General features: G+C 36.4%; 4 protein-coding genes and 1 long non-coding RNA gene across 9 annotated transcripts; 4 read left to right on the top strand and 1 right to left on the bottom strand.

The window, feature by feature from the left end:
• Positions 1-3,939: 3,939 nt before the first annotated feature.
• Positions 3,940-5,412, top strand: LOC105159516 (uncharacterized). Its single transcript, XM_011076603.3, has 2 exons — positions 3,940-4,549; positions 4,645-5,412. The coding sequence occupies exons 1-2, from the start codon at positions 4,190-4,192 to the stop codon at positions 5,257-5,259; spliced, it is 975 nt and encodes a 324-aa protein (XP_011074905.1). The 5' UTR covers positions 3,940-4,189; the 3' UTR covers positions 5,260-5,412.
• A 912-nt stretch (positions 5,413-6,324) lies between these two features.
• On the bottom strand, positions 6,325-8,792 carry LOC148788891 (uncharacterized). Its single transcript, XR_016064705.1, has 2 exons — positions 8,651-8,792; positions 6,325-6,987 (listed from the first exon to the last, which is right to left on the bottom strand). It is a non-coding gene; the product is annotated as an uncharacterized LOC148788891 (long non-coding RNA).
• LOC105159517 (uncharacterized) lies at positions 8,742-13,566 on the top strand. Of its 2 annotated transcripts, XM_011076604.3 has the most exons (5): positions 8,742-8,872; positions 9,030-10,093; positions 10,193-10,555; positions 10,686-12,680; positions 12,805-13,566. In XM_011076604.3, the coding sequence occupies exons 2-5, from the start codon at positions 9,178-9,180 to the stop codon at positions 13,203-13,205; spliced, it is 3,675 nt and encodes a 1,224-aa protein (XP_011074906.1). In that variant the 5' UTR covers positions 8,742-8,872; positions 9,030-9,177; the 3' UTR covers positions 13,206-13,566. The 2 variants fall into 2 exon arrangements, with proteins under 2 accessions (XP_011074906.1, XP_088734875.1); XM_088878749.1 differs by lacking the exon at positions 8,742-8,872 and having other exon boundaries at positions 9,136-10,093; positions 10,686-11,876.
• A 491-nt stretch (positions 13,567-14,057) lies between these two features.
• Positions 14,058-15,501, top strand: LOC105159515 (uncharacterized). Of its 3 annotated transcripts, none has more exons than XM_011076601.3 (3): positions 14,059-14,262; positions 14,709-14,865; positions 15,237-15,501. In XM_011076601.3, coding segments are annotated over exons 1-3 (270 nt in total). In that variant the 5' UTR covers positions 14,059-14,150; the 3' UTR covers positions 15,238-15,501. The 3 variants fall into 3 exon arrangements, with proteins under 3 accessions (XP_088734877.1, XP_011074903.1, XP_011074902.1); XM_011076600.3 differs by having other exon boundaries at positions 14,061-14,262; positions 15,255-15,501; XM_088878751.1 differs by lacking the exon at positions 15,237-15,501 and having other exon boundaries at positions 14,058-14,262; positions 14,709-14,869.
• A 484-nt stretch (positions 15,502-15,985) lies between these two features.
• On the top strand, positions 15,986-20,607 carry LOC105159612 (RNA-binding (RRM/RBD/RNP motifs) family protein). Of its 2 annotated transcripts, none has more exons than XM_088878750.1 (6): positions 15,986-16,328; positions 16,565-16,742; positions 18,239-18,276; positions 19,773-19,869; positions 20,119-20,204; positions 20,314-20,607. In XM_088878750.1, the coding sequence occupies exons 1-6, from the start codon at positions 16,098-16,100 to the stop codon at positions 20,365-20,367; spliced, it is 684 nt and encodes a 227-aa protein (XP_088734876.1). In that variant the 5' UTR covers positions 15,986-16,097; the 3' UTR covers positions 20,368-20,607. The 2 variants fall into 2 exon arrangements, with proteins under 2 accessions (XP_088734876.1, XP_011075028.2); XM_011076726.3 differs by having other exon boundaries at positions 15,988-16,328; positions 18,239-18,336.
• Positions 20,608-20,622: the final 15 nt, after the last annotated feature.

Genomic DNA, 20,622 nt, shown 5'->3' with positions numbered 1-20,622 from the left:
AATTCAATTCATCATTATAATTCCTCTCTTTTTCTGTTTACAATTGCAATTATGTTGTTTGGTTGACCTTCACCTTCCATTTTCCGATCATGATTCTCTTTTTCTTTTCTTTCTTTTTTTTTTTAAGAAAAATAATTATTAATAAGGTAAATTTTCTTTTTTGTTCAAACATAATAATCTAAAAAATGCACTACTAGATGAGCTAGTAACATGAAATAAATTGCATTGATACTGATTTTTTTGAAAAATAAAAATATATTATAATGTTTTGGAATATAAATTTTGAAGGAAAAAATAATTGTTGATCTAAGGCGTAGGGTAGGGTAGGGTTGATTCAGCAAAAGAAGGGATTTGGTGATTCAATAATAAGTAGTAGTATCACATTTTCATAATAATTGATTGCAGAGGAATAACATCAATTGTAATTTGTGTGCTAGAAAAACATAGGCTGAAAAAGACCTATCTATTTACTGCAACATCTTATCATTTTACTTTCCTCTCTCTCTCTTGATTGGAAGAGGGAAAAAGCAGAGGGTTTAAGTGTTGGTCTTTGTTATAATTGCCTGCCCCAAATGAGACAATGCCTATTTATAAAAAGTAACAGCTGTGAGAATCATTTCACTGTTGCTCAAACACCAAGTACAATTCGCATTCATTCTTAATCATCACACCCCCAATCTTTTCTTTTCTTTTCTTTTCTTTTTTTTTTTTAAAAAGAAAACACTTTTTTCTTTATTATTATTAAACTTTACAATTTATTTAGACAAATAAAAGTACTTACAAAATATTAACTATGAGGGATATTTAGACAAAGTAAAAATCAATTGACCAATTTGCTGCTTTTGTTCTTTTCGGTAATTCTATGTCGAACAAGAAACTGTTATTCAAAAATGACACAAAATATAATTGTAAGTTATAATGAGGAAATAGTAGGCAGTTTGATTTACAATTGAATCATAAAGATAGTAGCATTTGAATTTAAAAAAAGAAAAATGAAAAGCTATATATAGTGAAATATTAGATATGTGGTTATTTTAAATAAAATGTTGATTATGATTAGCCCTATTTGTGTGCTTTGACCAACAAGTAGCTGAAAAGATAACCGGAGGAGGGGACCAAACATTGAGAAGAAAGTACACTTTGAGAAGATTGACATTTACATTTGGTTCAAAAACAAAAAGTGGAAGTGAAAGGGGGAGGCAAAAAGAAAAAATAACAGTTTTTCTTCAAATTGTTTGGTATAATTGAAAAAAAAATCTCAAATACTAATATATATATATATATATATATATATATGGATGAGCCATATATTAATAAGCGATGTACAGAAAAAAGTATATGGGTTGAATATTTAGTATTCTCTTATTTATTATGTGTGTGTAGTGTAGTATTTAGAGGTATGGTCTTAATTAAGAAGAGTGTAGGCTTTAATCAATTCCTTCATCCTCACTATAAATTGAAATTGTGAGTGGGTTAGAATATTTTTTTCTTGTTGCAATTGAAAAGATGCGTATACAAGTCTTTAATTATATAAACAAGAATGAGCCATCAATCAACCATTTTTCTAAATATTATTTGTTTTCAAAAAATTCATATAATTTTGGAAACCCACCTTAGTTAACTACTATAAATATATGTATATAGATGGATGGATGGGCCATTAATTAATAATTGATGCGTAGGAGCTATCATCTTAAGAACATAATAGACATTAATCAATTCCTTGGTCCTCATTATTTTGTGGACTATAAACTGAAAATTGTGAGTGGTCCCCTTTCAATTGACAACTAATATATGCCTAAGCCAACTTGCTAACAATTATGCATTTCGTTTGGACTCCAAATTTAATTAATTACACTATCATAATATTTTGTTCAAACATTCTTGTACAAGGAATTTATAACATCCTCATAGGATACAAAAGGATGCTGCCCCAACCATTCTTCAAACCTATATACCTCTACTTATCAAATTTCCCTTCCAATCAATCTATATATATTTTTTTTGTTTAAATTAAATTTCTCGTGATTATGATGACAACAAATGAATGGAACACGTTGTTTCATCTCATCATTAATCTTATTATTAGTCATGTAGATCAATAATCATAATTAGAGCCACTATTATGTATATAGATATTAATTAAGGATGAGATGATGTTGCATACCTACCATTTTATATAATCTCTCAAAAATATATATATACCATTAATTAGGTTTGTTCATCTTTAACATAAAATACTAAGAGTTGATTTATATTTTAATCAGTCAGTAAAATTAAAGTCTTATAATAAAGAATTTGTGGGTCCCGTACAACCAAATTGAATTTATACTTTGGTTTTAATCTTTTAATATACAAAATAATATAAATTGCAACTAAATTAAAAAAAATTAAAAATAAAGTGTGGTATGTGTTTTGTGCAGGGTGGGCAAATGAATAGCCTTAAAAATTGGAGGGCAGTTCCCAATGAGATCTCAAGAGAGACCAACATCCTCCCAACTGTCCCATTCTCCAAAAACCCACGAGCACTCTCATCTTAATTAAAATATAAAATACTACATAAAATGCAACAAGCCAATATAATTAAGATTTGTTGGTCCCCCAACCCCATCTTGCCAACATCATCCAATTTTAAATAAATACTCCAACTAATAATAATAGAGTGAAGAGAAATTATTGGGTGTATGGGTCCATAACATCATCTTGATCTTCAAGTTATATCACAATCCTCAATTAAAACTCAAATTATAGTTGTCGTATATTACTACTTTTATGCATGTTATTTCCATGAAAAATGACAAATCATATCATGGTATAATTAGTTCCATAAATCTTAAGTGAAAAAATTTAAAAGGAATGAGAAGGACCCCATAAGATGATTGATGGGTCCTAATCAAATCTAATGGGAGTGCAGTGCATCAAGAATCATGTGGGTTTTGTTCATTGTAAGGTCTATGGGGAGCATCATATTTTCTACTACCAAAAAATAAAATATATATATTTAAATTAAATAGAAAAGAATCTTGAAAAAGGAATAATAAAAAAGGGTATAGGGTGGCCTAAAAAGACTGATTTTTTAGTAAAGAGGTACACAAATACAAATACAATGAAAGAATCCCATCATTCCAAAATCCCTTTTTCATTTTTGGAAAAGAAACAAGTGAAAATTGCAAATTTTTTGTATGTAAAGGAGAAAACAAAAGCCCACAATCTTCAATAGAATAGAGGGGAAGTAAAGGAAACAAAAGTCAGTTGCTCGAGGAAGAAAAGGAGGAAAGAAGAAGCCAAAGCAGCACTAAAATCAAAACAAGGGGGAGGGTTGTCTTCAAAAATTCTAATTCAAATTAATTTTTTTTAAAATTTAAATTAATTATATAATATATTTACGATGTGATTGGAGAATAATTTACAAAAAAAAAATAACCAATTAATCCCATTTGCAACAATTGAATTTAACAAGGGTCTTAGCTTTAGGTTCACAATCCAAGTCAATCTGGTCAAACATTTTACTAACCGATGAACTCTAACATTCTAACATTATTATATAACATCATATTGTCCTAAAACTGCCAACTTGTCCAATTGTTTTCTTGTTTCTTTTTTCCATCTTCATATTATTCAAAGTAGACATTACTTGCTTACTAACTAATTTTTTTTTCTTTTTCGATCCAGTTAAATCTAAATTAATTATATAATAAATATAATACACATCATATATTAATTATGTGATTGATATTTATAATTTAAAAAAATTAATGAATCACAAAATAAGTATATTATAATTAATTTAATTCAAAACTAAAACTTATATGAAATAGAATTTTCCCTCATGAGGATTTCATTTCATGTGCTTCAAGTGTGCATGCTTTCCTCTTACTCTCTTTTGTTGTTTCTTGAGATTATGTTTTTCCCTTTTCTTTCCTTTTTTTTTTTTTTGTTCCTCCTTTCCTTCTTCCTTTCTACCCATTAAACAATGGGAAAATGGCAGGTTATGAATCATCCTTTCCCCTCTAAAGGAAACAACCATCATTGCTCCCAACAATCCTTTTCAACCTGAACTTGCAAGATTTGATATTCCATTCTCTCTTTCTCCTTTCAATTTAAATACCACACTCTTTATAACCTTTGTTTTTCCTCCCCCTCTCCTCTCCCCCCCTCCACTCTTCCCTCTCCTCCTCCTTTTCATCTTATGATGGATCCTTCCTCCACCAACTCCGTCAATGGCTTCTACAACTTCCTGACCAGAGGCATCGATGATCTTGAACGCGTCTTCTTGTCTAACAACTTCATGTCCATCCAATTCCTGCAGAGAGTCTTGTCCCTCTTGAGATCCTTCCACTCTCAGTTGACTCTTTTGGTTCAGAAACTCCATTTGCCTGTTGGTGAGAAATGGCTTGATGAGTATATGGATGAAAGTTCTAAGCTTTGGGAGGTTTGCCATGTCCTTAAAGCTGGCATATCAGGCATGGAAAATTACTACACTGCAGGCTTCAACATAACTTCTTCCCTTGATGGCCATCGCCGTTTGAGCCCACAGCTCTCCCGACAGGTATTTAAATATATATATATATATATATATAGATATATTTGATGCGGTGGTTTTGATTTTTTATGATTCTTGATCGAATTCTTGATGGAAAACAGGTTATTCGGGCTATATCAGGATGCAGAAGAGAGGCTGTGGGGCTGGAGGAGGAAAATAGATCTCTGATGGAGACAAGAATTGAGCCCCTGTCTTTGAAATTTGATGAGAAAGTGTCTGTAGAATCAAAGCTGAATGGATTCAATGGTTTCAGGGGAGTTCTTTATGCAATGAGAAACGTTAGTTCACTTCTGCTGATGATTTTGCTCTACGGATTAGTCTACTGCTGGCCCGAACCGAATTTTTCGATAAACGGATGTGAAGGGTGCCTGTTCTTTGGATCAGCCTTCATGATCTCAACAGCCAGGCTGCAGCAGAGGGTGGAATCTGAGATCAATCAAATGACGGGGCGGGCCGGGGTTCTGCTGTATGAGTTTAGGAGATCAAAGGTTGCCATGGAAGAGCTGAGGGGGGAGCTTGAGAGGAGGTGCTCACAGTCGCAGGGGATTGTGGAGTGGGAATCAGAAGTTGGGATAAGAGAAAGCGTGGAAAGTTTGAAGGGTTGTTTTGGGGTTTTGAGGGCTGGGACTGAAAACATAATTGGACAGCTTGATGACTTTTTTGATGAAATTGTTGAAGGGAGGAAGATGCTCTTGGATTTCTGCAGTCATAGGTAGACAACTCAAGAGTTTTCCCTTTTTTGTTTTTCAAATTCAAGAAATGACAAGGAAAAGGAGAAATACAAGTGTAGGTGAACATTATTAGTAGTAGTTGAAGTTGATTGTATCTCATTTTAGTTTCTCTTTCTCTTTACAATTTCTTCTTGTTGATCTTTTGTTTCTACAGCAGCCAAAATTGGGAGGCACTGCAGATGCCTTTGCTTTTAATAGGAAAATATGTTAAATAATGCAGCAAAAAACATGGTCTTCAGATAATAAAAAAGATTTGAAAAAACAGAAGCAAAGGTAGTGAAAAAGGGACATGACAAGACAAGAACAAGCTGTGATGCAGAAGAAACATATTTCAACCAAGCATAAAAGCAGAATCTCTCTGTTTATGTGTCTGTCTTCCATATGTAGAAAGCAGTGAAAGTAAAGAATGGAAAGTTCTTGTTGTTGCTCAAAGCAGAGTAAAAAATCTTGATAACTTATTCAAATCCTTTTCTGCATTATTTTAGTGCAAAAAAAGTGATTGTGTTTTGTTTACTGCTTCAACATTTAGTGTGGACTTTTGGTTGCTGTAACAGTGACTGATCATTCCAGTAGAAGAGGGATGATGAAAGTGGAGGCTTCTGTTAGATTCCTGGATTTCACTTTAATGTCAAAAGTAGATGCATTTTTCGCACTCTGGGAACCTTTTGTCTGATTCACTTGCCTTTGTACACAATACATGTTATCACCATTCCCATTCTTTTCATCTCTCTCTCATCAATTCCGAGATGATTTTATTCTTTCTTGCTATTTTCTTCCCCCTTTCAGGGGCAGACTGTGCAAGGGAATATAATATAGTACAGCAATATAATAAGATTTGAGGTCTCTGTCTCCACCTTCTAACCGGATCTCATGCTTTTTGTCCCTGGCCGGAAATTCATGCGTTGCCAGTCAAATAACATTTTTACATAAACAAATGCATAATCATAGAGTCAAATAAAGGGACACAACTGCAAATAATGCCTTCTGCTTGCGGTTTTGGCAACATATTTGTGTTCCAACTAATCCAGTCCAAGACTCTTTCTACAAACATTATCATTTAACAATTCAACATTTCTGGCAGATAAGATACCAGCATCATCTCATGATAAATTACATTTATAGTCTCTTTGACTGTACCAAGAATTCAAAATTCAGACCCTGGAAGTACAAGGAGGCAATTGTGTCACACCATGGTTGTTACATACCAAGCTCAAATTGAGTTTACAAGGAAATCTCAGAGCGACTACAGCTAAGTGGATATTCTTCTTCATACTTATACTTACATTATTCATCGACACACACACACGAGCAAGGTCTGACAAACTCAAGTAACTGAACTATACGTACTCTAAAACAAAAACAATTCCAAAAGAAAAACAAAATATTTAGTGTCATACCTAGAAAGTCTAAGTCAGCATATTGGGCTTTGCTGATGGAGTCAATCACTAAGTTGAATGATTAAAGGTAACTGTATCAACTTTAATGACTTGTCTTGGAGCTAAGATTATGATTTCCTGGATTAATACATGCCATTATCTTCGTAAACACATTTGATTGTGATATGGCTTCTTCAAAATCAACAGTTTCCCTTCTCTCTCATCCTGAATTCGGAACTCTGTACACGAATTTGAGGGTATTTGGAGCAAACCTTCAGTTGAATCATTTTACACAACTAAGTGCAGATAGGGCGATTCTCTCCAATTTGCAGTAGAGCTGCACAATGAATTTGAGATTTTGCTTAATTATTACTGAAGAATCTAACAAGAACATCTTCAGATAGGAGACAAGAAAGAAAAGCAGAGTCACTCAATTAAACAAACACTGACTGTAATATTCACGAAAATAGCACCAAAATAATAGATATCCTCCGAACAATCAAATATTCGTTCACAAATAACTAAAGCTCCAGGATGTTGGAGAAACTTGTCCAATTATTGGGAGCCTGATCCCATTATTTTCTATGCTCGTTATATATGTTGAAATAACATACTTCAGGCCTTACAAATTAAGCTGGTGAAACAGTAGCAACAAGGTAAGAGTCTGTTGGATGAGTAAACAGACATGGGCGTTGTGATATTGTTAGCTTTATGGTGATAGTTCCATTTTATATAGACTTAGGATGTTGCTGTTGCGGCAAGACATGGCTTAGAGAAGGGTGTGAGGCAAGATGTGTCCTGTTTTAGATGTTAGGAAAATGAGCTATTACCAAATGGAGTTGGCCTAACATACAGGATGCAAATTATCAACCTATAAACTGAACCCTGGACAGACACAGTAACTGAACCATCTGAATCAAGATATAAACAGGCTGTCATTAGCATGACTATCTAGAGCTGCTTATCAGCAAACATACAAGCTTGGAGTTGGGACCAAATGAAGTGAATGAGGATAGCAGCTGTTACCACATCATAAGTAAGCTAGTAGAGCAAGTCGAACTGTAGTCAAAACATCATAAGAGAACTAAAACAGAGCATGTTAGAAAGGCAAGATACACAAAAACTAAATATATGCTAGAATACATGCACAATATAAATGAAGAAAATACAAACTTAACTCATGATGATGATGATATTAGATGAGATATTGCCTAAGCATAATCCACTATTACAAAGTGTATGCCTTCCAATCATTCAGATAGAGGAAATATATGCATTAAAAAGATACAACCTTTTTCTGCACTAGATATGAGTGAATTAGTTCCCCTCCTAATTCTGTACCAGAAATTAAAGTTATGTGAACATAGATGCAAAATGACACAAAGCTCTATGGATGTAGAATCTAAGGGAAAAGGCAAAATAAAAATAGGAAGCATATTGTGGTACATAGCATAGACTAATCAATAGAAAAGAAGACCTCAGATAGAGCAATTTTGTTGTGCATCAAAATGCACTCAATTTCAAATCTTGGGCCCCTTTTCTCATTTATTTTCACCTTTTACGCTATTAACTTTGTTGTAAGCTATAAGAAATTTGGGCCTAAAATTCTCATACAACGAACTTGAAAAAATTACACTACTTGCTCACAACCAAACAAGCGCAGATAAATCCTATCTGTACCGATTCTTGCACTATCACCATCACTCTATATGAGAAGCAACAGTACTAACCATCTCATCAAGCAAACATTACAAGAAAAACCCATATCAGAAATTTTAAAAAAAAATCCCACAAGAAGTTGTAGGAAGCTGTTACTTGAGCAAACACGCAACTGCATATGGTTAGCAACAACAATTAGCGCAATCCGCATACACATTTACAGCCAAGAAGAATAAGTAAGCAGAATTCAAACACAAAAGAAATATATATCATTCAGCAGCAGCGGCAGCAGTGTCTGAAGCAGCTACAGTAAAAGTACCGTAATGGGCTTCGACGATTACCATGGGGCTTGAGGAAGCTGACGAAGAATTGTGGGCACCCGACTGAATTTCCATCGGAGCTGGTGGCAGCGTTGTGTATACGTCGAGAGAGAATGAATTGCCGCTTTTACTCAATTTGCGCAGGGTTGTACTAAAATCGCTTTATAACAATATTCTTTGCCTGTAGTACTGCTTAAGCGTACCCGAAAAATGAAAAGGAAAAAGCAAAAGAATGAAAGGAAGGTATGGAATGGAACTATTTGTCAACTTTTTTAGTTGGGGAGGCTTTTATTTTGTCATAAATATCCCACCTATTTTTGTTCAGAAAGATATCCCACATATGCTCTTTCAAATCAACTTGAACAACGGAATTAATGATGTGGGCCTGATCTTATTTCAGCTAACATAGACTGATGAGGAAGACATAATTCAAGAATCCTGGAGCTAAAATATCTGTTTAAGGTCTGAATTTATACATCAAGAAGTTTGTCTCTTGAACAAGTTATAGCTACCATACTACATTCTTGAAATCCGGAAACACCAGTTTGATGGAGAAGAAAACAGTTTGCTTCTTCCTTCCTGTTCTAGTCTTGTTTCTAAGCATCAGTAGGATTTGCTCGGCCCGAATAGTTTCCAATCAAACCACAGATCAAGATGCACTTGTTGCTTTCAAAACAGCAATAATTTCAGACCCTTATGAAATCTTGGCCAAGAACTGGTCTTCTGATGCATCCATTTGCAACTGGACTGGTGTTTCTTGCAGTCACCAAAGAGTCACAGCCCTTAACTTCTCCGGCTTCAGCTTCGAAGGGACTGTCACTCCAAGTCTTGGCAACTTAACCTTTCTCAGTTCTTTAGACCTTACGTCCAACAATTTCACAGGCTTCATACCTCAAGAACTTTCCAATTTGCACCGATTACAAGTGATAAATGTGGGCTTCAACAGCTTCATTGGAGAAATACCATCTTGGTTTGGAACCTTAACAGAACTTGAGATCATTTTTATGAACAACAACAAGTTCTCTGGCAGCATTCCTCCATCGTTAGGGGACTGCTCAAAGCTACGGATACTCAACCTGGCATACAATTTTCTTGGTGGAAGTATCCCGCAAGAAATTGTTAATCTTTCTTCACTGGAAACGTTAGACTTGAAGTATAATTACCAGATTACAGGTTCCATCCCATACAGTATCTTCAACTTGTCATCCATCGTGAAAATTGATCTCACAGGCAACAGCTTGTCAGGTGGGCTCCCAAAGAATATGTGCAATAGTACTTCAAGACTCAGAGGACTTTATCTCTCCTTGAATCTACTTAGTGGGGAAATTCCCTTCAACATTTACAAGTGCAGTGAGCTCCAGGACTTGTCCTTATCCTTTAATCATTTCAACGGCAGTATACCAAGTTCAATTGGTCGGTTAGCCAACATCAAAACTTTGTTTCTAGGAGTTAACAGCTTCCAGGGTATGTACTTCCTTATTTCTTCATAAACTTATTGATCAAACACAAAAGCTGATATTAAATCTCTCTGAAGATTCTTAGATGAGCCCTTTTATCTTTCAGGGGGAGTTCCACTGGAACTACGCAATCTATCACGTTTAGAGTTGCTCAGTATCCGAGGTGCCTCTCTAACAGGACAAATTCCATCTTTTATCTTCAACATGTCTTCCCTGAAACAGGTCGATTTAGCCAACAACAGTTTATCAGGAAGCCTTCCAGTGGGCTTGTATCATAATCTTCCCAATCTGGAGCAGCTGTTTCTTCAAACCAATCAGCTAACTGGCCAAATTTTGGACAAAATATGGGACTGTAAGATGCTTTGGGTCATATCATTGTCGAATAACAAACTCTCCGGTCGCATACCTAAGCATCTTGGAAATTTCACGGAGCTGGAATATCTATATCTGGATAATAACAACTTCACAGGTATATTTAAATCCTCAAGAGATTAGCTCTACGAAATGATAAAAATATGTATACTTTTAAGTTACCTTGAAAACTTTCAGAATCTTCTTGTTGATCTGATTTTTAACATGTAGCAACATCACATTGGTAGGTGAATTACCAGCTGAGCTTGGTAATCTTAATCTTGTGGAAATCAATGTCCGTAACAATGTATTATCTGGTGCAATCCCGTTGTCCATGTTCAACATATCAACAGTGACGATGTTGGAGCTTTCAGCCAATCACTTCTCAGGGCAGCTTCCTTCAACCTTTGGTCTTTCACTTCCCAATCTACAACGGCTTTATTTGTCTGACAACAGACTCAGTGGAGCAATTCCAAGCTCTATCACCAATGCTTCTAGTCTTACTATCTTAGAATTGGGAAGTAACTCTTTCACTGGGCCAATGCCTAACTTTGGTAATTTAAAACTCTTACAGATGCTTTTGATTGGAGAGAATAATCTAACAGGGGAATCTCCAAACCGGGAGTTGACATTTCTATCTTCATTAACAAATTGCCGATATTTGCAGTTGGTAGAAGTATCTCTAAATCAGCTGGATGGTGTACTCCCTGCTTCAATAGGAAATTTCTCTACTTCTCTTCAGGTTTTCAGAGCATTTGGTTGTGGAATCAGAGGTTCTATACCTGCTGAGATTGGAAACTTGACCAACTTGAGAGACTTATATTTAGACAATAATGTGCTGACAGGATTAATCCCAGGAACACTGGGAAAGTCAAAGCAACTTATACGTATATATCTTGAGCACAATAAGCTCGAAGGAAGCATCCCCAATGATCTTTGCCAGTTAAGCAATTTGGGGGACTTCTATGTGAGTAACAATGCACTCCATGGCCAGATTCCTGCATGCTTTGGTGAACTCAAGTCCCTGAGAGGATTGTACCTAGACTCCAACAAATTGGATTCTAATGTGCCCTCAAACTTGTGGAACCTTAAGGATCTCTTGGGCCTCAACTTGTCCTCAAACATTCTTAGTGGGTCTCTGCCATCTGAGATTGGAAACTTGAAGGTTGTCAGAAACTTAGACTTATCATGGAATCAGTTCTCGGGCAATGTCCCAAGTGCTATTGGTGGAGCAGCGTCATTGGTTTCCCTATCTTTGGCACACAACGAATTTCAAGGGTCTATTCCTTGGTCGCTGGGAGATTTGAAAGGCTTGGAATCCTTGGATCTCTCCTTCAATAATTTTTCTGGATCCATCCCAAAATCACTGGAGGGACTTTCCTATCTTCAAATCTTTAATGTTTCTTACAACAGACTAGAAGGACAGATTCCTACAGGAGGTAAGTTTGCAAACTTTACGGCTCAATCGTTCTTAAAAAACTATGGTCTATGTGGCTTGGCTCCACTACAAGTCCCACCATGTGGAGAAAGTCTTAACAAAACAAGGTCCAAGAATGTTGCCTCACTGGTGAAGTATATCATACCTCCTTCCATAACAGCCATCATTCTGGTGATCATTGTTCTTCTGCTAATGAGAAGACGAAAAGAGAGCAGAAAGGTACCCGATAGTGAGATTTCCTTACTTCATGCATGGAGAGGAAGTAATTATCTGGAACTTCAACGAGCCACAAATGCCTTCAGCATGACCAACATACTTGGAAGTGGAAGTTTTGGTTCAGTGTACATAGGAACACTTTCTGATGGCCTAACTGTTGCGGTAAAAGTCTTCAATTTGCAGTCAGAAAAAGTAGCCAAAAGCTTTGATACAGAAATAGAAGTACTGAGCACCATCCGCCATAGGAATCTAATAAAAATCATCGGCTGCTGCAGTAACCCAGATTTCAAAGCTTTGGTTCTGGAGTACATGCCAAATGGAAGTTTAGAGAAATGGCTATATTCCCATAACTATTTCTTGGATTTAGTACAAAGATTGAACATAGCAGTAGACGTGGCATTAGCCTTAGAATATCTTCATCTGGGCTATACATTCCCTATTGTGCATTGTGATTTAAAGCCTAGTAACGTCCTCCTAGACAAAGATATGACTGCACATGTGGGCGATTTTGGTATAGCCAAAATCTTCTCGGAAGGAGAGTTAATGGCTCAAACGAAAACCTTGGCAACGATCGGATATATGGCACCTGGTGATGCACTGTCCTAAAAACTTCACTGTTCCTTGGTCTTGGTTCAAAAATTTTAAATTTGCACAAATATTTTAAACTTGATGAATTCTTTCACCTGATCTTGCAAGTGCCCTTTTCTATGCAGAATATGGATCTCACGGCATAGTAGCAACTAGCGGTGATGTCTATAGTTTCGGTGTAATGCTGCTGGAGATGTGCACACGGAAAAAGCCAACGGACGAAATGTTTGGTGAGGAAATGAGCCTGACGAGTTGGGTGAGCCTCTCGTTACACAAAAGCACGATAACTGAAGTTGTGGATACAAATTTGCTGAGAAGAGAGGACCAGAATTTCTCAGCAAAGGAGCAGTGTTTGTCTTCAATTCTGCATTTAGCAATGGAATGCGTAGCCATTTCACCAATAGACAGAATCGGCATCAGCGAAGTTGTGGCCAAGCTAGAAAAGATCAGAGCTATGTTTCTAGCAGCCAATACTAAGTTAGAGGACAGCAGCAATGCTTCATCTTTCAGACAGATGCCTGCATAATTTTTTGTCATATAAAAAACTGATGAGCAGCAATTTACAAGAGATGATATATCATTTGGCTCCTGCTCTTTGGATTTCCTTTTACCTCTGATATTATGAAGTGTATGCATTATAAGAAAAATAATTGTCGTTCTCAATTATTGGTGGTGCAACTTTTTGTGACAATGCTTGAATTGCTCGTATAGCTTGGTTTGCAGGTATTAGTTGGAACCGATGATTCGAGTGTAGTGGCAAAAACTTTTGACATACTGGATCATTGTCTCCAACTTCGTCCTCTATTTTAACAACTTTTGTAAGGGAGTAGTACTCCTTATTTATGCTTTTGTGATTTTCTATAAAGGAGTAGTACTCCTTGTTTATACTTTTGGTGACTATTTGTAAAGGAGTAGTACTCCTTTTTTACAGCTTCTTAGAAGTGATAGGGAGTTAGTACTCCTCACTATAAATTTGCTCGCTTTCTAATTTTAATAAAAAAGGGTTGGGGATTTCGAAAAGCTCCCCATCTCAAAGTGGTTTAACTAATAAAAAAAAAGAAAAAAAATTAAAGGGTTCACAATATCTATAAATACTTAATTAATTCATTAATCAAGAAAAGCTAATTTTTTACAAATTAACATTTATTTTTTTATTTGTTTCATATAAAAATAAAAGTTAAACTGAGAATTTTCTTTTATTTATTTTGATACTGTTCTGTTGTATCCATCATGTCTAACCTGGTGAAATTGATGCATTTTTTCTTCTCAATTGTGCTTACTTATTTCTAAATTTTCAGTTTTCTTTAACCAAACATGGCGCAAAAGACATCACCTGAGGAACGGTATTTTCGATATTAAAATATATATATAACTTTTTTATATGTAATTCATGTCAAAGTCTGCGGCTCAACCGGGCCCTTCTTGTACTTGTTCCAAAACCTAAGCCAACGCATTCCAGTTCCTCCGAAAAATGGAGTCTTTTTCCGATGAATCATTTGCTCTCTCCTATTGGGATTACTTTACTTTTGTTCTTATTCGTCCTGTGCTTGCTGTTCTCTTTACTCTCTCTCTACTCTTCTTCGGTCAGCCTCTCTCTCTCTCTCTGGCCAGATGTAAATTTTGCGTTTGTATATATTTGTCAGTGAATTATTTAGTAATTATTATGTTTGTTGAGGTGCTGATGATGTTAAGTGAGTTTTCATGATGCTTTCATGTGGGTTCTGGAATTGCGCCTACTTACATGCCTTTTTTGTCTGGTTCTTGATGTGGGCTATTGAAATTTGGTCTCTTTCCAGGTTTATTCGTGTTCTATTTTGGGAGAATGGAATATTGAATTGAATTATGGTTTATTTTGAGATTCTTAATCTAGCATACTTAAATTTTGCCTGATGAGTAGATTTATTTCTTGATTAATTTCCTGTCTAATTTGGCCTAATGCTTTGGAGGTTATGGAACTTGAAATGCTACAATCTTCAACTTTCCCCTAAAACCTCTTCTCTTTTTGTTCGTATATATCTGATCTCTGTAGGTTGGTTCCTGGCATGGAAACTGGTATTGGTTCATGTACCTCTGGTGCAGGAGATCTTTGGTCTGAGGAAGAAACCTGTCAAGCCAAAGCCAGTTGGTAGAAGAAGATTTACTGAATTTTACAACAGACTTAATGCCCAAAATCCCTCTTTGGAATGGTAATATCTAGTCACACTGAACCTTTTTTTCCATATTTTGTATTTGTATTCATAAAGAGATTGTTCAATTGAATTGCAAACGACTTTGCGTTTAGATGGATTTGAAACCCATCATAATACGTGGAAAAATAGTTCAAATTGTGGCGAAGGATTTAAATCCTTAATAACGCGAAATTATGCAAGCATAATTGAAACTCAAATATACCAACTTACCAAGAGGATGAGAAGTCTACTGTGATTGTTCAATTGTGTACAGAGGAAATACACTATATTCCTTAATTGTTATTGTCTTAATCTGAATGTAAAGTCTGATGTTAAGAGCATATATTAATACCACATAGAATCATAATTTTGGTATTGTGTTACATCAGAAAATTTCCTTGTGCCAGAATGTCGCTACAAGAGATTGAAGTACTGTCAAAGATAGCACTGGTCTGAGCTCATCTGCAATCTGGTACCTACTGTTTAAGAGGAAGCTTCAAATGATAGCTGCTGCAAGTAGAGGGCTGGAAGAGACTGCAACACTTGTTCTTGCATTAACTTGTCGGTAGAAGCCTGTAAATGGGTCGTATTTGTAATTACTATGGAGGGTAACATGTATCAGTTTACACAATTAATGTATAATGACTTTGATCAGTTCTCTGACCATTTATTTCTTCATGAAAATTCCTTCTTGAGTCGTTGCGATAGCCAAGAAGATACATGGTTGATAGCTACGCTAACATTATATCATCTTTTGATAAAACGTATAACATCCTCAGAGTCTTGTGCATTCATTTGTACAAATGAATCAGCGGGAATTTCCACCATGAGGTGTAAGTGTATTTACTCTTTCCAGGCAAGTTCATCCCGTTTTCGAGTTTGCAAACTGGTAGGGTTGTAGGCATACAACTTCTCGTCTGAATATCTCAATTTATTGATGTATCTGCAATCTACTCAACTATTTATCTTCAATCATTCATATGGATTTCATGAAACGAAGACACTCTTCAATAGAACAAAATACATCTTACTTATCCAACCCGGATTCAAACTTGGAATTTTCAGCCCAAACCCGAAACCTCTTGGGAAGGTCCATGAGTTCTGCCCATTGGGCCGGCCCGGTCCTATAAATTCTCCTTTTCTCTTCCAGATATGAGATACCAATGCGCTCCTCCAGAACAATCGCTATCCTTCTCTGATCGATACAACGCCGTGACGTCGTCGTTTCTTTTGTTGAAATAGGGATCTCTATGGCTACGGTGCCTTCAACCACGGCGGCTGCCGCCGCTTCGTCATCCTCTCAGTACACGTATCCGCCCGCCACCACCTCCTATTTTCCGACCCCGTTTCACCTTCAACAAACGCCTCCTCCACCTCCCGTTCCTTACATCGGCGCCGCCCCTCCTCCTACCGTTCCGGCTGTTCCTCTACCCGTTTATCCCGCTCCTCCCACCGTGTACACTTTGCCGCAATATCAACAGGCGTGTATATCAATTCTATTATTTTTTAATGTATAAATTATATGCCTTATAGTTTAGATAGTTAAATTGCTGCTAGGGTTGATTGCGAATGTATTTAAAGTGGTGCTAGATGATTTCTGCTGTAAACCTTTAATTATCTTGACAGTTGCTACCAAGCATTATGTGATTATTGATGCAATTTTGTCCCTGTTGATTCGGTTATGTTTCTATCTAATACTGGGTGTTAATTTAGACAGGCCCAACAGTTGTTCCAGAGGGATGCGCAAACAATAACACCAGAAGCTATTGAAAGTGTAAAAGCTGCACTTGCAAGCAGCGATATTGAGCACAAAGCAGAGACTAAGAAGAAGGCAATTCCTCGGAAAGCTGCAGGGCAGACTTGGGAGGATCCCACCCTTGCAGAATGGCCTGAGAGTATGAGTTTATTGTTCGCACTGTTTGTATGTTAAGCAAGCTTGAGTCTATTAATTATTATTCTGTTGGGTATCAACCACCGGTAGTAAAGCCCAGGAATCAACTCTGATCAAACTATTACAAAAGATAAATGGGTTTGAAACCCTTATACAATTATTCATCAATACAAGAATAAAAATAATTACAGATTTATACAAATACAAACAGATCTATACAGTAAATAATGTAGCAGTTAAAGGAGTCTTTGGTAAAATCTTAAGCTCAGAATGCCAGGTCCGAAGACTGCAAACCCAAACGCCACAAAAGCCTGCAACCCAACTCACGGTTGCTTAAAGCACCGGGCCACAAAAGCACCGTATAACCTAGAGCCACTCAGGCACAGATCCACTCAGGATCACTTATCATTTATCAACCACAAAGGTTAGTTCACTAAGAACTTTTAAATGGAAGCACGGAGAAGGAGATATTAGAGTATATGATTTCAGGTTATGTTCGAATCAGAATGGAACAGGATATTTTGTAGGGAGTAGCCATTAATAGCCAGAGGGGATGATCGAGAAAAAAGGGCGGTGAAAGGAGAAACGGGAAAGGAGAAACCAAGACCAGAGACAAAAGGAGAGAGAAGATAGAAAATTGAGGCGTCGGGTATTAGGGTTAGGGTTTTGACTGAGAGAGAGAGGCTTCATATTTAAAGAGGTGGAACTGGGTCGGACTGGTAGGCCGGGTAAGGGAAGTGGGCCAGTTTTACCTCCCTTGTTATGTTTGGGTTAAATTCTGTCTAGACATTAGAAAATTTGCTGGAATGAGAGATTCATACAAGGTCATCTCTTTCCTGAAAAATTAACCATACATTCCTAGTCTTGTAGTTTACGTTAAGACCCTATGATGATGAATAATTATGCAGCGATAGATATGTTTCATTGTGTACTGAACAGATATCCGGGTTTGGTTCTGCATGCCCTCCCTTCATTATGTCGTCAACTCACAGTATGAACACCAACTGAGTGAATGCATCTTATAATTTGGAACCTGGGTGATTCTAACATGCATATTGCATCAATAACCATACTGGATTCCAAGTGCCATGAGTGCTAATGTGAGACTAAGGTGTGAAAATCATCCAAGTATGTCTGCAAATGCAACATACTTTGCTCTGTGAGATTCAACTTGCTTGGAAACTAGGGCTAGTGCTTGAGTTACTTTTACTATAATGAGTAATAATTGGTAGTTCATTCAATTTTTTTAGTTGACTTGCGTGGTATTGGCCCACTTGGCTATTGGAACTGGTATGCAGTGAAGTGTATCAGAATAGGTTCCAGAATCCACACCCAGTCTGCAACTATCCTAGTCTAATTGCATTTTTTATTTTATTCCTTAGCACAATTATTTTTTCAACTTCGTTTTCGTCCACCTTTTGGTTATTTTCATGTTGTCCTTTTCAGCAGTTAAAGTTGCCACAAGCAATTTTTACTTGTTGATATCTTGACATCTTGCAGATGACTATCGTCTATTTTGTGGTGATCTTGGAAATGAGGTGAATGATGACGTTTTATCCAAAGCTTTTTCAAGATTTCCTTCATTTAATATGGCCAGAGTATGTTCTCTGCAGACTCACTTATAGCTCTTTCTTGTGCATGTTGTAATTGGCTCTTGCTCTTGTATTATTTTAATATATTTTGAGTGGTATACATGAGCATTTGCATGTCCTCTTCAGATGTTAATATGAAGTGCATGGAGCCCTCAATTGACTCGTATTCGTTAAGGTAGAATCCTCGTTGTTTTAACCCGTGTTGTGATTTTGACAATGCATGAATGACTACTGTAGATAATTGGATGTGTACAGTATCTCAAGTTTGTGCCATATTAACTGTACATTTCTCATTGAGTATATGAATGAAATTTACCGATCAATTGTTGATGGCAAATAGCACTAAATTGTAGAAAGGTATAGTAAGCTTACAGTTAGGTCTAGGAATATTCTTCGTATTTTAGTTGAGGAAATTTATCAGCAGTTTTCTACTCTAAATTGTTGGGCTTTCGTTGCGCTGTGTTTATTATCCAATTATAAAGGATGGTGTTAATTTTTTCTTTTTCTTCTGTAAACTCGATCTGTTAAATATCATGTAGACCTAATACTAGATCATTTTGGTAAAGTATTAGCTAATTATTTTTCATCGTAATTTGTATTGGACCTCTTGTGACATATATGTGTCGACTTTAGTGAGTTGAGGCCCCTCATTTTGTGCCTTTGTAGGGTGTTTGTTGTTGGATCCAGGGCACATTGGTGATATATATGGATATAGGTTTTCCATGCTATGTAAAAAACATATGACACTGAATTATTAGATATGAAAATGTATATAAATATTTCTGCAGTCTCTGAAAAGTTTTAATATTTATATGGAAAAGAGGGGGAAATATATAATTGGATAGTGATGGGGACTAGATATTTGCTCTCTATGATTTTGACTGATGAGAAGTAGAACTAGTAAAATGGAAGTTGAATGAGTTTTGCTTCCATTTGTTTCCTTGGTCTTGTTGTGCATAGACTTTATATGTAAGATCTGGTTATGTATTTTTCTTTTGTGCTTTACATTCATGAATTATCTCTTTGCATTATTCTTGCTTAACTGTAGCAATTGCAACTGCAATTTATGATCTTCAAGGGAAATTTTTAGAACTTCTAAGAGAGAAAAGGAAAAGGAGCCAACTAGTTCATAGGTTCTGTCTTGCTTGAGTGTTGTCTTGTGAACACATTGTACAAAGCAAAGCCTATCTGTTAATATTTTGCTTTTGAAGGTCGTATCAGTGCATATCTGATGAAGAATGTGAGTTGTGTACTGTTACCTGTCTTCTTGAGGTACTTATTTCAGCATTTTAATTATTATATCTCTGGGATGTGAATTTGCCTACTTTTGTGTCTAGTATCTCCCCTGGTGGTTGTGCTCTCATTCTTCTCTGATGTCTGCATTTATAGTGCCTCGTCATATAATTATAAAAATACAACTGATGGTGGCTTATCTTGGATAGGTGGTTAGAGATAAGCGTACTGGTAAAACCAAGGGGTATGGGTTTGTCAGTTTTTCCAACCCGACTGACCTTGTGGCAGCTTTAAAAGAAATGAATGGTAATTTCTATTTTCTCATGTGGGTTTTATCCAAACTTAATTGTTTTCTTTTTCATTCCCTCTCTGCTCTAGAACATAGATAGGCGGGCCTCCTCTGGTCTAGTCTCCAAACCTGATTGTCTGGAGCTCTGAAGGGCCATGGTTTTCCATTCTCCTGGACCCCCTTTACCAGTTGGCCAAGGATGGATAGTGTGGCCCTTGGTACTTATTTAATCTTTGAAAGCTTCTTGAAAAATATTCTTGCTTCAGGGAAATATGTCGGGAACCGACCAATTAAACTTCGCAAGAGCACCTGGACTGAGAGGACTGATGCCGAAGCCCTGGAAAGACAAAAGGTGAGAGTCTCACACTCCTGCTGCGATTGGGGATAATTTATTGGCTGGGCTATGCCCTGGTCAAAGTGTTTGATGTTTCTATTCTTTTGGTTTTTTCCTTCTGTTGCAGAACCAGTCTCAGAAGAAGACAAAGCTGCCGAAGAAAAGTGTATTGCACAAATGAGTGCTTAGGTAATGTGTGAAGGACACACGCCGTTCAAAAACTTAGCCTGGTTTTCCTATGTAGACAAAGAAACTCCTCTACTTTTCATCAATCCTACCATCAGTACATTTATGACTTATTGGAATTGTTTTCCCTCATGAGGCAAGTACATTGGTGTATCCGAGTGATGAAGTGTAAAAACATGATCAAATGATGTTCCCTTTTGCCCAATTAATGGCACATTCGTTCACTTGACTTCAAGACTTCTAGATTGCT

This window comes from Sesamum indicum, linkage group LG3 (genome assembly GCF_026168435.1).
Source record: "Sesamum indicum cultivar Baizhima isolate 11 linkage group LG3, ASM2616843v1, whole genome shotgun sequence".
Lineage (NCBI taxonomy): Eukaryota > Viridiplantae > Streptophyta > Magnoliopsida > Lamiales > Pedaliaceae > Sesamum > Sesamum indicum.
Note: the sequence above shows the minus strand (reverse complement) of the source record. Positions and strands in the feature narration are given on the sequence as shown.

Coding starts and splice junctions, on each gene's coding strand:
- LOC105159516 (XM_011076603.3), top strand. CDS start 4,190: ATGATGGATCCTTCCTCCACCAACTCCGTCAATGGCTTCTACAACTTC. Junction 4,550..4,644: donor GCCCACAGCTCTCCCGACAG/GTATTTAAATAT, acceptor GATGGAAAACAG/GTTATTCGGGCTATATCAGG.
- LOC105159517 (XM_011076604.3), top strand. CDS start 9,178: ATGGAGAAGAAAACAGTTTGCTTCTTCCTTCCTGTTCTAGTCTTGTTT. Junction 10,556..10,685: donor GGATAATAACAACTTCACAG/GTATATTTAAAT, acceptor TCACATTGGTAG/GTGAATTACCAGCTGAGCTT. Junction 12,681..12,804: donor GATCGGATATATGGCACCTG/GTGATGCACTGT, acceptor TTTTCTATGCAG/AATATGGATCTCACGGCATA.
- LOC105159515 (XM_088878751.1), top strand. CDS start 14,151: ATGGAGTCTTTTTCCGATGAATCATTTGCTCTCTCCTATTGGGATTAC. Junction 14,263..14,708: donor TCTCTCTCTACTCTTCTTCG/GTCAGCCTCTCT, acceptor TGATCTCTGTAG/GTTGGTTCCTGGCATGGAAA.
- LOC105159612 (XM_011076726.3), top strand. CDS start 16,098: ATGGCTACGGTGCCTTCAACCACGGCGGCTGCCGCCGCTTCGTCATCC. Junction 16,329..16,564: donor CTTTGCCGCAATATCAACAG/GCGTGTATATCA, acceptor TAATTTAGACAG/GCCCAACAGTTGTTCCAGAG. Junction 16,743..18,238: donor CCTTGCAGAATGGCCTGAGA/GTATGAGTTTAT, acceptor GACATCTTGCAG/ATGACTATCGTCTATTTTGT.